Source organism: Ipomoea triloba, chromosome 4 (genome assembly GCF_003576645.1).
Source record: "Ipomoea triloba cultivar NCNSP0323 chromosome 4, ASM357664v1".
Lineage (NCBI taxonomy): Eukaryota > Viridiplantae > Streptophyta > Magnoliopsida > Solanales > Convolvulaceae > Ipomoea > Ipomoea triloba.
The window spans coordinates 12,179,715-12,196,164 of record NC_044919.1 but is presented as its reverse complement, the minus strand read 5'-3'; the positions used below and the strand labels follow the sequence as shown (position 1 = coordinate 12,196,164).

Sequence of the window (16,450 nt, the reverse complement as noted above, 5' to 3'; positions counted from 1 at the left end):
AATATATCTTCATATATATATATATATGTGAGCAAAAGGGGTAGCTGCACTAGCTACCACTATATACAAGAGTTTAATTACAAACTTACTAGCCAACTAAGTTCATCATGGCTACAAAAAGGATGTATACACAAAAGAGTTCCTCCCAAAACTTTCCCAACCAGCCAACTACTGTAAGAGGCGGTACACCGGTCCGGTGTACGTTCCCCATACTAGATGCCACTCACCCGCGAACCAGGTGAAATGGTCCAAAAAGTAGCAAGCAGTGTTCACCATTGACCACTCATCCCAAAGCTCCGAAGTACTGGGATCCCACGGATAGGGATAAAAGACAACGAACTCTAGGGGATCACTCCCCTCTAACACCTCTATGGGATAAAACCCAAACTTAGAATGGGCTCTATCTAGAAAAGTCGGCTGACTACTGCGAACCGGAACGCGAGAGGGTGTAGTTGGGTAAGCTTGGGGAGGGCTGTACTGCGGAGAAGGAGGAGCAGGAACATAGACCGGGTCCGAAGCATGAACCGAGTCGGGAGCATAGACTGGGGCAGGAGGATCTGGAGCGTAACCTGGGGCATACGGGTCATCACCCGCCAACAACTGTACATAGTTATCATAGTCACAGAGGGGAAAATAGAACTCTGAGAAACTATTAGAGTTCCCCGGGCTACAGGAGCCTACACTAGACTGCATCTGATAAGAAACACAACGAAGTGCAGTTAGCGCCACGGCTAAGTAAGAAAATCCATTGTCACTTAAGAGTAGAAAAAGGTTTGAAAACATAGATAATCTGAAAGCTTTATAAAGTTTTACCCATGATTTGAAAATCTACCTGCAACCAAACGATTTATGGATAGCATAATAGTGTATAAATGTTAAATCATGTAAAGCTTTTCTCAAATAAGAATAATGGCCTAACTGCCACTCAAAATCATTTTCATGCCCTTTCCAGACAAGTTTGCAAAATTTCACATTTCCAGGAATTTCATCATTTGCAAATAGAACCGCAGCTCTAGTGCTCATAATAATCTGAACCGCAGCCCAGAGTAACAATAATTTTCATAGTAAAAAATTCACTTAGTTTCCCCTGAGTAAGCGCGAGGCTTTCTTTTTTTGAACATTTCTCAATTCCCCTTTTTCAAACCTTGGGCCGTGGCATTTCCCAACCTTCCCGTAGGTCTCCTTATCCCAACCTCGGGCCATGGCACCCTTCCCGTAGGTCTCCTTATCCCAACCTCGGGCCATGGCACTCCAGCCCTCCCGCTCCTTATCCCAACCTCGGGCCATGGCACTCCAGCCCTCCCGTACCTTATCCCAACCTCGGGCCATGGCACTCCAGCCCTCCCGTAGGTCCAACCTTATTCGGGCCATGGCACTCCAGCCCTCCCGTAGGTCCAACCTTATTCCAACCCCGGCACTCCAGCCCTCCCGTAGGTCCAACCTTATTCCAACCCCGGGCCGTGGCATTTAAGCCTTCCCGAAGGTCCCCACCTTATTCCAGAAACTAAGGTTGAAAACATTTTTTTCTTTTTTTTTTCTCCAAGTTAATGAATATAATTTACAAAAAAAAAATAATATTCGAGCTTTCAAAGATTTACTCGGTTGCCCGTAGGCCTTCCAAACATCATAACACTCGGGGATAAAAACATCGGGGAAAAGTTCGGTCGAAAACGAGTTCGCGTCGCGCGGACTCGCGATTGCTCGCAGCAGCGGACGCGTGCGTCCGAGCAGCGTCCGCTGGTTCGGCATTTGTCGCTGAAATCTGGACGCCACGGACGCGCAGCGGACTCGCGTCCGTGGTTGCGTCCGGCCCTTCGGCCGTGACGCCGAAGCCTTCTTCCGCGATGGGCGCGCGGTGGACGCGCGTCCACTGCCGCGTCCATCTGATTCTGCCCACTTCGGGCCGCAAGAACGGGGTTGTAACGTCCCGATTTTCCACTATTTTCACAAGTATAAGTTTAAATGGACATAAATGCAACATATACATGCATGTATTAACTATGAACATGTACACAAAAATTACCGAAAACTCAAGGAGTAATTTCTTGAACCATCTAAGAGATCCTCAAGTTAAACACATAATTTTCACATAAAATTCCTAGTCTCATAGTTCACTAGCAATTGCCCATTTTCAAGTGACTAAACCGACTGAAGGGATTCCTTACCTTTTTAGAAGCTTTAAAACCGTAGAAAGTGTTGAAATCTTATACTCCCAATATCCACCGAAGGTCCTAAACAATTTACACCATAATAACAACATTTTCAAGAATTCTTAGCTTATGATTAAGTTCTAGAAAGAATTCTAATCCTTTAAACCGAATATTTACAAAGCTTACCTAGTGTTGAAGAGCTTGGTGAAGGATTTTAGCTATGGAGTAATGGAGTCTTGAACAAGAATGAAGATGAAGATGGGATCTATTTTTCTCTCTCCTTTCCTTAATTTGTTTTTCGGCCAAAGGGGGTGAATGCAAGACTTGGAGGCTAAGCTAGATTAATTCCTATCCAAATCATCTCTTAAAAATTAATATTTACCCACATGGTGAAAAATTGTGACACTTGTCACTATTCCATGGTAAGTTCCTAAAGATAAGAATTACTATACAGTTAGAGATTAAATCAGATGAATGCTCGGTGGAAAATCACTTAATTCGGAAAAATTTTAATACCAAAATTATTAAAAAAATAATAATAATAATCCCGTCATTAACCACCAAAATCGAAATTTTCTGGTACATTGCGAAATTCAGCGGTTCGCAGGCTCGTAACAAATTTTCACCCTTTATAACTCGTCCAATCCCAACTTAACTAAGTAGGAGGCTCACACTTAGTCATAACATGCATAATAATCCATTTCCTAGGGAATCCGAGCTGAAAATTCGTCCTTAAAAAATTTTGCGGTTCATGACCAATACGTACGATCGCAGCTTATAAATAACTATACTCTCTTATAAAAAAAATTTCTTTTGAAGCCTCGGGGGACCATTTCATGAATGTCATAACCTAAAGAAATATTTTTCGAACCTTAGTCTTACGGGAATTGCCGAGGGGTTACAATATGTACCTTTTTGTAGATCAAGTTGCCAATCTTGATGATGCCATATCATTAATAAAAAACTTAAGCATTGTCTCATGAAAAGAAATCAAGTATTCAATCAAAGGCAATATGCCAATTATTGTTTGTTTAGTGGTATCTTTCGCACCAGCATATAGTTAATCCATTCACAAGCATGTCAAGAAAATAAATCATATGGTAGAAAAATGAAAGAACCTGCATACTGAATCCTCCCTATTCCTCTGCTCCTCTCCTCTATGTTCTTGCTTGGCTCTTGACTTATCTCGAAAAACAAGGTTTCATTCCTTATCCAGGTAGCATAAGGAAGAAGATTAACCCCTTTATTCAACCTGTACTCTTCATGGAATGTGCTGTTAGCCTCTATTACAAATTACCAATTACCAATTACCGGAACTGAATAAGCAAAACAACAATAGATGAAGTAAAATATGCAAACCTCTTCATATGACAATTGACAAATAAGACCTTGTCTTTGCAATTTGATGAACCTGGCAAACAAAAATACTTCTTGTCAACTACTGACACTCACAGTATAAATTCAGTCCAAATAAGATGCAATTAAATCGAGATGAAAGTGATCGGAAATAGCTAAAAGATTAAAGCAGGCAATGATATCATTTGATATGGACATAATTTGATAGCTATGAAATCATGGTTAGATATCATCCAACACTGTTAATATAATAATAATCAAATATACTTGTGCAAGTCAAGCCTTCAATGTCTCCGTTCCAACAGTTTACATCATTATTGTTACCCTAGAAAGAAGAACAAACCATTTTATCTTGATAATAACAATAAATGTATATGTTGCTAAATGCACCACAAGAATAAAATGAAACTGATTCTATAATGTCCGGTATAAACAAAGCATAACAAATTGCTTAAAAAGGATTAGTACATGTTTGTCTATGTGCCATGTCAATGTTAAAATTGAGTCTCTGAAGCTATAACAAATATTAGAGTTTCAGAAACATTGCAATATAGAGGAGTAAAACTATATTGCAAAGAAGGTTAAAAACTGAGAAATACATTTGCCACATAGAAATGAGCAAAGGAGTATCAATTTCCAGAGAATTTGATCAACATGGTTTATTCTGATATAAGTGAGGTAAAAAACTACATTAGTAAAATTAACCATACAATGACGAGGAAGAACGTTTATATATAATGCTATCAAATAAGGAGAGGATAGGATAAATTTACAAAATATCTGCATCACATCTTACTATAAAATTACTTTATTATGCTCAAAAAGCCAAACAAGCACCTAAAATTACTTCATTATGCTCAAATATTGCAGCAATACTAGGAATTAACACTTGGCATAGACCAAAACTTCTGAAAATAATTCAAAAATGGACACAATAACATTTGACTAGTTGGCTTACCTCGAAAGTCATTGTATAAGCTGTGGCCAACCAATATCTTTCCATGAGATAACAAATTCTTTAAAAATTTTCTGTAGGAATGCAAAAAAAAAAAAAAAAAGAAAAAAAAAAGAAGTTTGAGTGATCTTTTGGCATAAATCTAGGACACCCCAAATAACAAGATTTACCTGTACATCAGCCAAGGAACAAGTAACTCCATCTAAATCTGTTGCAGTAATTCCTGCAATATCAGTTCTGTAATCTGCAATTGCATTTCTGGGCTTTACAAATTCATCAAGTTTAACCTGAAGTATTCCAAACTCCACAATCATTTAAGGTGACACATGATGAAAAATATTATATTAAATGCAAAATCATATATGTAAATCATCAGAAATACGTACTCCTTGTTGCTAATTGGTTTAGGTAAATACACCTTACAATTCTTCTTAGAACTATACTGAAAATACCTTTAAATTCTAATCAGAACATATTAATTATTACATATGCAAACTATAAAGAGAAAATAGAATAAAATGCCAAAATACTAAAAGAGGTCAACTAACCTGTGAACAAAACCAAGTCATCTATTCCCATGGTAATGAATGGTAGCAATCTAGAAAATGCACTAGTCCAGAAGTCATAACCATTGACAAATATATGCCCATATTTAATAATCATGGTAAAAGGAAATGACTAATAATTATTAGCAGCTAGATCATACTTAGATCTATCACAACCATCTGCAAAATATGTAAAAATTAAACTAGTTGCCTCCTCCAAAACCAACAAGTAGCTACACCTCAAGCCTTATGCAAAATATGCCAAAACCAACACCTAGATCTAGCAAAGCAAAAACTAGCTGCCTCCTCCAGAACCTGCAGAAACTACAACAAATTGCTGCTTCCTAAGCCTTCTTAGAGGCCTCATTCCTCCTTAATAAGTTGAAACCATCATCAAACCCAAACACAAAACCTCAATATCCATCATCAATCAAAACCAACAACCAATCCACACTCAAGCTTGCTGCATATCTGCAGAGAGATTACAGAAGATTGCAGCTAACTGTATCCTACAGCCACCCCAAAACTGCAGTAGCTAATCCTTGCAAAACCAACATACAACCTCACCTCAAAACCTCCTGCAAAAACCCAAATCCTACTCCCAAATCTGCTACATCCGGCAGCCAAAACTGCAGGTTGCATCAATACCCTAGATTATTATGTTTATTTCTAAACCACCCCACCTATGTATGAATAATTCATAATAAATTTAAATATATATATATATATATATATAATAAACAAATCGCAACAAAGTAAAAAAAAAAAATTAAAAAGCTAGAGAGAAAGCTATCCTATTCTAACTAATGAGAGCAAAAATAATACCAACAATTGGGTGGAGATTAGTTGATTAGGGTTTTTATTTACCTGGACATGAATCTTCTCTTGTAAGCTTGGGTCCTTTGGAAGACTTCCACTGGGATTTTGCAGAGATGAAGGCTAGGTATTATGATGAAATAGTGAAGAAACTCTATTGTAGTGAGATGAGGGGAAAACTAGAGATGCAGAGTGCGATGCTGCTGTGGAAACTACTTCTCGCAGTGGAATCGGCGGTGGTGTAACGGAGCGGTCTCAGTGGAAACTGAGGTGTGTCTCGGAGCGGTACCGAATGATACTGCCCGATTGCTGCTACGGAAACGGCTATGGAATCCTTCTTCACCCAAATGGTAGTGTAGTGAGAATATGGAAACTTGTATTGGTAGTGTACTGAGATTATTAGACATATTTTTTTTCTTAATGGCGCCAAATGAAAAAAATCGTTCCCGCAACATATTTTTGCTTTTCCTGACGTTTTAGGCTAAAAATGATTTTTAAAATAAAACATTTAGGGACGTTTATTATAAAATGTCATTGATTCTAAATCTTTACTGACGAAATATATTATATTTCGTCAGTAAATATTACAAATTTTTTTATTGTCTCTACCAAAATATATAGTGACGTTATTTAATATGACGTCGCGAATTGTTATATTTAGCAACGTTTTTTAGAGCGTCGTTAAAATTTTCGTCGGGAAATGAAAGATTTCTTGTAGTGTCAAGCTTTTATTTTTGTTTTTGTTTTATTTGTACTAACCCATAACCAAGTTGTTTCCAAGTGTTTTGTTTGGTGTTTGTTGATAGGTGTCCCTCTTGGTTTATGCACACAAGGTCAAAGGGGAGAGTGAACTTGCTTCCCCTTAACCAAGAACTCTTGAGGGACATAAGGAAGGAAAAAAGGGTGTTGCTCGGTTGGCTCAAGGAATTTGAAAATCTTGAAATAGAAATGGAAACCGGAGACACGAGCAACCCCGGGCAAATCTCCCCGAATGGAACAAGCACCTAACAAAGCCCAAGACAAGGGGAGCACCACCAAGAGAACCAAGGAGGGCAACCAAATGTTCCTCAAGTACCGGTACCCCCCATTCAAATACCGGTACCACAATATCCAAATATGAACCCTTACTTTGGAGGTGGAATGGGGATGCCACAAGCACAATTTCCTTATTTTCAAAGTGGCATGCCCCAAGGTTATGGGCAAGATAAACAACAAGCTTAACAACAACAAGGGCAAGGGATTGGGATGCAACATCTTCTAAACCAAATGAATCCCAATCTCTTTCAACAATTTGCTCAAAATTTTCCACAAGGAGTTCCCCCGATGTTTCAACAAGGTGTACAACCACCCATGGCGGCCCACTTAGCCCCGGAATTTGAGGAAGATGATTGTATTTTGTACCCGGGGGTTGATGCCAACAACTTCGAGCTTAAGACATCCCTTATTCAAATGGTTCAAGCCAATCAATTTGGGGGTGCAAGAGTTGAGGATCCAAAGGCCCATGTTGTACACTTTGATAGGATTTGCAACACAATCAAGATGAATGGAATTCCTACCGATGCAATCAAGTTGAGATTGTTTCCCTTCTCATTAAGGGATCAAGCATTAAGTTGGCTAAACTCTTTCTCGGCCAACCACTTTTTGACATGGGAGCAACTATACAAGGCCTTTATGCAAGAATATTGCCCTCCTTCCAAGGCCGCAAAATTGAAGAAACTTATTCAAAACTTCCAACAATTTGGAAATGAAAATCTACATGAGGCATGGAAAAGGTTCAAGGATTTAAGGAGACAATGCCCCAAGAACTTGCTTACTCCGGGGGACTTCATATCATCTTTCTATGAGGGACTATTGGATAGTTCCAAGATCATCCTCGACACATCATCTTATGGAGGAATTTTCATGGATATGGGGCCGGATTATGGGGAACAATTGATAAAGAGAATCACTTCCAACACGGTATCTTGGTATAATGAAAGAAGTGAACCTCCCAAGAAAGAAAGACCGGCCGGAATGTTTGAAGTGGATGATAAGATGGCCATGCAAGCCTAATTGGATTCTATCCAACATATGCTCAAGCAAATGATGCAAGCTCCCAAGCAAAGTGTGCAAGCGGTTAACCAACCGACACTTCAAGGTCCTAGTATGCCAAGTTCTTATTCTTTGCCACAATCACCATGCAATTCACCGGGACCCCAAGGTATGGCCATAGTTGCTTGTTGTGCCATTTGTGGAGGAAATCATGCCTCTCAATCTTGTCAACTATTGGATCCAAGTGGCCAAGGGTCATTCTCAAATATGGAACAAGTGGATGCAATAGGGTTCTCTAGGCTTCAAGGGCAAGGTTTCCAAGGATATGGTCAACAAAGGAATCAATTTGGAGGGCAATTTGGAAATCAATACGGGAATTCATGGAACAACCAAGGAAGGAACCCACCCCCGGGTTTTCAAGGAAATCAAGGCAATAGGGGTGGAAATCAAGGAAACAATTGGAGGGGAAATCAAGGCCAAGGTCAATGGAACAATCAAAGTGGTCAAGGGTATGGTAACAATCAAAATCACCAAGGGACTTCTAACCCTTCCCAAGATCCGGATATGAAGACTTTCATGACAATGATAATGAATCAAATGAGCAAGTTGCAAACCGAAGTGGAAAGTATGCGGACTCAACAACAAAGTGGGGGAGCCCAAGGTTCGAACCAAGCCTCATCTTCTAGTGGTAAGCTACCGGCTAACACCGAAAATCCAAGAAATCATGTGAATGCAATCACCACTAGGAGTGGGAAGGCTTTGAAGGATCTACCATACCCAACCAATGACAAAGAGCTTGAGAAAGAGAATGAGAAAAATGAGAGTGAACAAGAGAAGGAAGAAGTGGAAATACAAGACATTCTTGAGAGTGACAATGAGGAGGAGCCTATCATTCAAAGAGACAAAGCAAAAGGGAAGGCTCTTATGCAAGTTGAAAGTGATGAGAACAAGAAGGGTGCACCAAAGGGCAAGCAAACACATGACTCGGTTATCCCATGTAACCTCCTACTATTTCCACAAAGGTTGTGGAAGTCAAAAGATATCGAGAGAGAAAACAAATTCAAAATGATGTTGGACAAGCTTGAAATATCTATGCCCTTTGTTGATGCCGTTACTCAAATTCCTTCTTACAAAAAATTCTTGAAGGACATTTTGAGTAACAAGAAGAAGTTGGAAAAGAGTGCGGTGATTGATATGAGTGAAGGAGCTTTGACATGTGCCGTTCTCCAAAAACATTTGCCACCGAAGTTGAAAGATCCCAGGAGCTTTGCTATTCCATGCATTGTGGGAGGATTTGTGGTAGGCCGTGCCTTATGTGATCTTGGAGCTAGTGTGAGCCTCATGCCGTACTCCCTTTGCAAGAGGCTCAATCTCGGTGAACCTAAGCCTACCACAATGACTCTCCAAATGGCGGACCGTTCAATCAAGCGCCCGGTTGGTGTGCTAGAGGATATCCCGGTCATGATTGACCAATATTTCATTCTGGGAGACTTCGTGATTCTAGACATTGAGGAGGATACCAAGGTCCCCATTATCTTTGGTAGGCCTTTCTTAGCCACCGCCGGAGCCATCATAGATGTGAAGAGAGGCAAGCTCGTGATGGAAGTGGCCGAACATAAGATTGAGTTCGATATATTCAAAATGGCCAAGCACCAACCTTCTTATGTAGATGAATGCAATATGGTGGAGATGATAGAAGGGTGCGTTAATGAAGCAAGAATGGCCCAATGGGAGGAAATGGGAGAGCTATGCATTGAGGAGGAGGACATTGGAGAACCATGTACCTTGGAGGATGAGGTGAAGGAGCTATATGCCACATGTGATCCAATTGGGGAGGAGCCACCTCCCAAGGTAGAACTCAAGCCCTTGCCTCCCAACCTTCGGTATGAATTTCTTGACTCTAACTTTTCATTTCCCGTGATAGTTAATGCTTCTTTGAAAAATGTTGAAATAAAGAAATTGCTTGATGTGCTAAAAAGACATAGAAGGGTGATTGGGTATGAGATTGGGGATCTAATTGGCATTGACCCGAAGTATTGTTTGCATAGAATCTATCTTGAGGACGATGCCAAGCCCACCATGGAACCTCTTAGGAGGTTGAACCCCAATCTCAAAGATGTGGTCAAAAAGGAAATAATGAAATTGCTTGAAGCCGACGTCATCTACCCTATTTCGGATAGCAAATGGGTTAGTCCCATTCATGTTGTACCGAAAAAGGGCGGAATAACGGTCATTGAGAATGAAAATAATGATTTGATCCCTACTAGACTTGTTACCGGGCACCGGATGTGCATTGATTATAGAAAGCTTAACAAGTCTACTAGGAAGGACGACTACCCTCTCCCCTTCATTGACCAATTGCTTGAAAGAATGTCTTGCAACAAATATTTTTGCTTCCTAGATGGTTTTTCAAGGTATTTCCAGATTTCAATCCACCCAGATGATCAAGAAATGACCACGTTCACATGTCAATATGGCACCTATGCATTCAAAAGGATGTCATTTGGCTTGTGTAACGCGCCGGCAACCTTCCAAAGATGGGTGATGGCAATCTTCTCCGAGCTTGTGGAGGAGATAATGGAAGTGTTCATGGATGACTTCTCCGTCTATGGGAGGTCATTTGATGCATGCTTAGCCAACCTTGACAAAGTCTTATGCCGGTGCCAAGAGGTCAATCTCGTGCTCAATTGGGAAAAGTGCCACTTCATGGCCACGGAGGGTATCGTTCTAGGGCACAAGGTGTCCGAAAGAGGAATCGAAGTGGACCCGGCAAAAATTGAAGTAATTGNAAATATCTATGCCCTTTGTTGATGCCGTTACTCAAATTCCTTCTTACAAAAAATTCTTGAAGGACATTTTGAGTAACAAGAAGAAGTTGGAAAAGAGTGCGGTGATTGATATGAGTGAAGGAGCTTTGACATGTGCCGTTCTCCAAAAACATTTGCCACCGAAGTTGAAAGATCCCAGGAGCTTTGCTATTCCATGCATTGTGGGAGGATTTGTGGTAGGCCGTGCCTTATGTGATCTTGGAGCTAGTGTGAGCCTCATGCCGTACTCCCTTTGCAAGAGGCTCAATCTCGGTGAACCTAAGCCTACCACAATGACTCTCCAAATGGCGGACCGTTCAATCAAGCGCCCGGTTGGTGTGCTAGAGGATATCCCGGTCATGATTGACCAATATTTCATTCTGGGAGACTTCGTGATTCTAGACATTGAGGAGGATACCAAGGTCCCCATTATCTTTGGTAGGCCTTTCTTAGCCACCGCCGGAGCCATCATAGATGTGAAGAGAGGCAAGCTCGTGATGGAAGTGGCCGAACATAAGATTGAGTTCGATATATTCAAAATGGCCAAGCACCAACCTTCTTATGTAGATGAATGCAATATGGTGGAGATGATAGAAGGGTGCGTTAATGAAGCAAGAATGGCCCAATGGGAGGAAATGGGAGAGCTATGCATTGAGGAGGAGGACATTGGAGAACCATGTACCTTGGAGGATGAGGTGAAGGAGCTATATGCCACATGTGATCCAATTGGGGAGGAGCCACCTCCCAAGGTAGAACTCAAGCCCTTGCCTCCCAACCTTCGGTATGAATTTCTTGACTCTAACTTTTCATTTCCCGTGATAGTTAATGCTTCTTTGAAAAATGTTGAAATAAAGAAATTGCTTGATGTGCTAAAAAGACATAGAAGGGTGATTGGGTATGAGATTGGGGATCTAATTGGCATTGACCCGAAGTATTGTTTGCATAGAATCTATCTTGAGGACGATGCCAAGCCCACCATGGAACCTCTTAGGAGGTTGAACCCCAATCTCAAAGATGTGGTCAAAAAGGAAATAATGAAATTGCTTGAAGCCGACGTCATCTACCCTATTTCGGATAGCAAATGGGTTAGTCCCATTCATGTTGTACCGAAAAAGGGCGGAATAACGGTCATTGAGAATGAAAATAATGATTTGATCCCTACTAGACTTGTTACCGGGCACCGGATGTGCATTGATTATAGAAAGCTTAACAAGTCTACTAGGAAGGACGACTACCCTCTCCCCTTCATTGACCAATTGCTTGAAAGAATGTCTTGCAACAAATATTTTTGCTTCCTAGATGGTTTTTCAAGGTATTTCCAGATTTCAATCCACCCAGATGATCAAGAAATGACCACGTTCACATGTCAATATGGCACCTATGCATTCAAAAGGATGTCATTTGGCTTGTGTAACGCGCCGGCAACCTTCCAAAGATGGGTGATGGCAATCTTCTCCGAGCTTGTGGAGGAGATAATGGAAGTGTTCATGGATGACTTCTCCGTCTATGGGAGGTCATTTGATGCATGCTTAGCCAACCTTGACAAAGTCTTATGCCGGTGCCAAGAGGTCAATCTCGTGCTCAATTGGGAAAAGTGCCACTTCATGGCCACGGAGGGTATCGTTCTAGGGCACAAGGTGTCCGAAAGAGGAATCGAAGTGGACCCGGCAAAAATTGAAGTAATTGCTAAGTTGCCAGAAGTGGACCCGGCAAAAATTGAAGTAATTGCTAAGTTGCCACCACCAAGCACCGTGAAAATTGAAGTAATTGCTAAGTTGCCACCACCAAGCACCGTGAAAGGAGTGAGGAGTTTCCTTGGGCATGCACCAAGCACCGTGAAAGGAGTGAGGAGTTTCCTTGGGCATGCCGGGTTCTATAGACGGTTCATGAGGAGTTTCCTTGGGCATGCCGGGTTCTATAGACGGTTCATAAAAGATTTTTCAAAGCATGCCAAGCCCCTCACGCGGTTCATAAAAGATTTTTCAAAGCATGCCAAGCCCCTCACGCACTTACTTGCCAAGGATGTGCCGTTCCACTTTGATGATTCTTGTGTGGTTGCATTTGAGAGATTGAAGGAGGCCCTGTGTAATGCCCCAATCATTCAACCCCCCGACTGGACCTTACCTTTTGAGTTGATGTGCGATGCAAGCGACTATGCGGTTGGGGCGGTTTTGTGTCAAAAGAGAGGAAGGAACTACCATGTGATCCACTATGCTAGCCACACGTTGGATGAAGCTCAAGTCAATTATGCAACAACCGAGAAAGAGCTCCTAGCGGTGGTGTTTGCTATGGATAAGTTTAGATCATATTTGATTGGGAGCAAAGTGATAGTGCACACCGACCACGCCGCCTTGAGATACTTGTTCCAAAAGAAAGATGCTAAACCAAGATTGATTCGTTGGGTCCTACTTCTACAAGAGTTTGATTTGGAGATCCGAGATAAGAAGGGCACCGAGAATGTCGTGGCGGATCATTTGTCAAGATTAGAGGGCCGAAGAAGTNTAGACGGTTCATAAAAGATTTTTCAAAGCATGCCAAGCCCCTCACGCACTTACTTGCCAAGGATGTGCCGTTCCACTTTGATGATTCTTGTGTGGTTGCATTTGAGAGATTGAAGGAGGCCCTGTGTAATGCCCCAATCATTCAACCCCCCGACTGGACCTTACCTTTTGAGTTGATGTGCGATGCAAGCGACTATGCGGTTGGGGCGGTTTTGTGTCAAAAGAGAGGAAGGAACTACCATGTGATCCACTATGCTAGCCACACGTTGGATGAAGCTCAAGTCAATTATGCAACAACCGAGAAAGAGCTCCTAGCGGTGGTGTTTGCTATGGATAAGTTTAGATCATATTTGATTGGGAGCAAAGTGATAGTGCACACCGACCACGCCGCCTTGAGATACTTGTTCCAAAAGAAAGATGCTAAACCAAGATTGATTCGTTGGGTCCTACTTCTACAAGAGTTTGATTTGGAGATCCGAGATAAGAAGGGCACCGAGAATGTCGTGGCGGATCATTTGTCAAGATTAGAGGGCCGAAGAAGTGATGAGCTACCCCATTTGTCAAGATTAGAGGGCCGAAGAAGTGATGAGCTACCCATTGATGAAAGATTAGAGGGCCGAAGAAGTGATGAGCTACCCATTGATGACACTTTTAGAGGAGAGACTCTCTTTATCCTAACCAAGCTTGGAAAGGATTATGTGTCGTGGTTCGCCGACATTGTGAATTACCTTGTGAGCGGCTACATTCCTAAGGACTTCAGTTACAACAAGAGGAAGAGATTCTTGCATGATGTTAGAGACTACTTTTGGGATGAGCCCCTGTTGTTCAAGAGATGTGTAGATGGCATTGTAAGGAGATGTGTTCCGGAAGAAGAGTTCGTGAGTGTGATGACTCATTGCCACTCCTCACCTTATGGGGGGCATATGAGTGCTGACAGGACTGCTTTGAAGATTCTACAATCGGGTTTGTATTGGCCGAGTCTATTTGCTACATCAAGGAGTTTGTGCGTACTTGTGACAACTATCAACGGACCGGAGCAATTGGGAGAAGGCATGAAATGCCTCAAAAAGGAATCCTTGAAGTGGAAATCTTTGATGTTTGGGGGATGGACTTCATGGGTCCTTTCCCTTCCTCCTTTGGTAATGAATACATCTTGGTGGCGGTAGATTATGTTTCAAAGTGGATAGAAGCAGTGGCAACCCCTAGAAATGATGCAAAGACCGTGCTTAAGTTTGTCAAGAAGAACATTTTCTCAAGATTTGGCATGCCGAGGGCCTTCATAACCGACAATGGAACTCATTTTTGCAACAAGCTCTTGGAGAAGGTCCTACAAAAGTATGGGATCCACCACCGACTCTCTACGCCCTACCATTCTCAAACATGTGGGAAAGTGGAGTTGGCAAACCGTGAAATCAAATCAATTTTGGAAAAGGTGGTCGGTCCTACAAGGAAAGATTGGTCTCTCAAGCTTGATGATGCACTATGGGCACTTAGAACCGCTTTCAAGACTCCTATTGGGGTGTCCCCTTTCATGCCACTTGCCCGTTGAATACGAACACAAGGCTTATTGGGCGATCTCAAGGTTGAATTTGGATGAAAACTTAGCAAGGGAGAAGCGGTTGTTGAAGTTGAATGAGCTGGAAGAGTTTAGAATAGACGCGTATGAAAACGCGAAGATCTACAAGGAGAGAACCAAGTATTTCCATGACAAAAGAATCTTGAGAAGAAATTTTGAACCCGGGGACCAAGTGCTACTTTATAATTCAAGACTCAAGTTGTTCCCCGGGAAACTCAAATCAAGGTGGTCGGGCCCCTTCCAAGTGGTGGAACATTACCCATCGGGCGCCGTTGCAATTATTGGAAAGTCTGGAGACCATATCATGGTCAATGGACAAAGATTGGAGCTATTCAATGTCCCGGAATCAATGGTGAAGGAAGCTCATGCCGTGTGGGATCTCTTTATTCCCACATACACCTCTTGAAAAACAAAAAGGTCGAGTCAAGCTAGCGACATTAAATTTAGCGCTTCATGGGAGGCACCCCATGTTATCTTACCTTCTTGCATTTTAATTTTCTTGCATTTTCATTCCATGCCTTTACTTGCTTTCATTTTGTTTTAAAGAGTTAGAACTTGTCCCCAAGTGCTTTGGCACATATCTCTTGCATTTCATAAGGTCTAAGGTGTTGCATTGCGTTAGGGTTGCAAGTTGATTGCTTTTGGGTGGTTTAAATTGCAAAATTTGAGTGTGGATTGATCTTAAATGCATTGAAGAGTGTTGGGGATGTGGGGAATTTGCATAAACTTGATTGGTTGATGTGCTAAATGTTAGGAACATAATGTATTAGGTTTTGATGATACCAAAATGTATCTTAGAATCCCCTAAGTCTCGAAAGATAGGAATCAATGTAAGTTCGACAAGTAAACTAAGAGCGAAAATACAACCGGGTAACTTGAGCTCAACTCGGAAAATATTTAAGCTTAAGGTAAACTTGTGTGAACATCTTAGAAAGTCTCATGTTGTAATCCTATAGATAGATCAGAAGAAGGCACGGGACAACACTGGAGGAATAAGGGTCTGCGAGACATCAACTAAGTCTCGAGACATAAGCAGAGTCCGAGAGATAGGATCTCTCGATACAACAACCCAGTTCGAGACATAAGCAGAGTTCGAGAGATAGATCTCTCGATACATGGGGATCAAGACATCAAACAATCGAGACATCATTCTTGGTCTCGATAAACCGACATTTCTCCAAAAGGCTGAATGATGGTCAGGAAGCATGAATAAAGTTTGGAGAAGAAGAATATCATGGAGATAAAATATTAAGGAGGTGCCAGAAGTGGATGCCACATCAGAACTCCACAACAAACGGATAGAAGGTGCACTAATCCAAAATCGGTCTTATTCCCTAGAACGAGGATCAATGGGAATTTAAAAAGAGTAACTTTTACCAAAAGTAGCAAGTGGAGCATGGACTCAAGAAAGTGGATTATGGAATATCAACTACCAAACAAAAGGTTCAAGTTACAAGACCACCACTCCATGAAAAATGCTTAAAAGAAGCAAGACCCATACACAGCATGGGAGACAAATTTCAAACGGAATAATTTTCCCTCCAACGGAATTATTCCTTAACTCTCATATAAAAAGGACGTGAAGACACAAGTTAAAAAAAAAAGGGGAAATCTTGGTCAGAAGAAGTGAGTTCATTCTGAAAATCTTAAGAGGTGTCTATTTCAAATGTTCAAGTGCCTGAGCTCAATCCGGAATATCATCCTGATATTGTT

At 41.4% G+C, this 16,450-nt stretch overlaps 1 protein-coding gene across 1 annotated transcript; it reads left to right on the top strand.

The window, feature by feature from the left end:
- The first annotated feature begins 13,337 nt into the window (after nucleotides 1-13,337).
- On the top strand, nucleotides 13,338-14,710 carry LOC116015815. Its single transcript, XM_031255981.1, has 2 exons — nucleotides 13,338-14,009; nucleotides 14,099-14,710. Exons 1-2 carry the CDS (start codon nucleotides 13,338-13,340, stop codon nucleotides 14,708-14,710), a joined length of 1,284 nt encoding a protein of 427 aa, XP_031111841.1.
- Nucleotides 14,711-16,450: the final 1,740 nt, after the last annotated feature.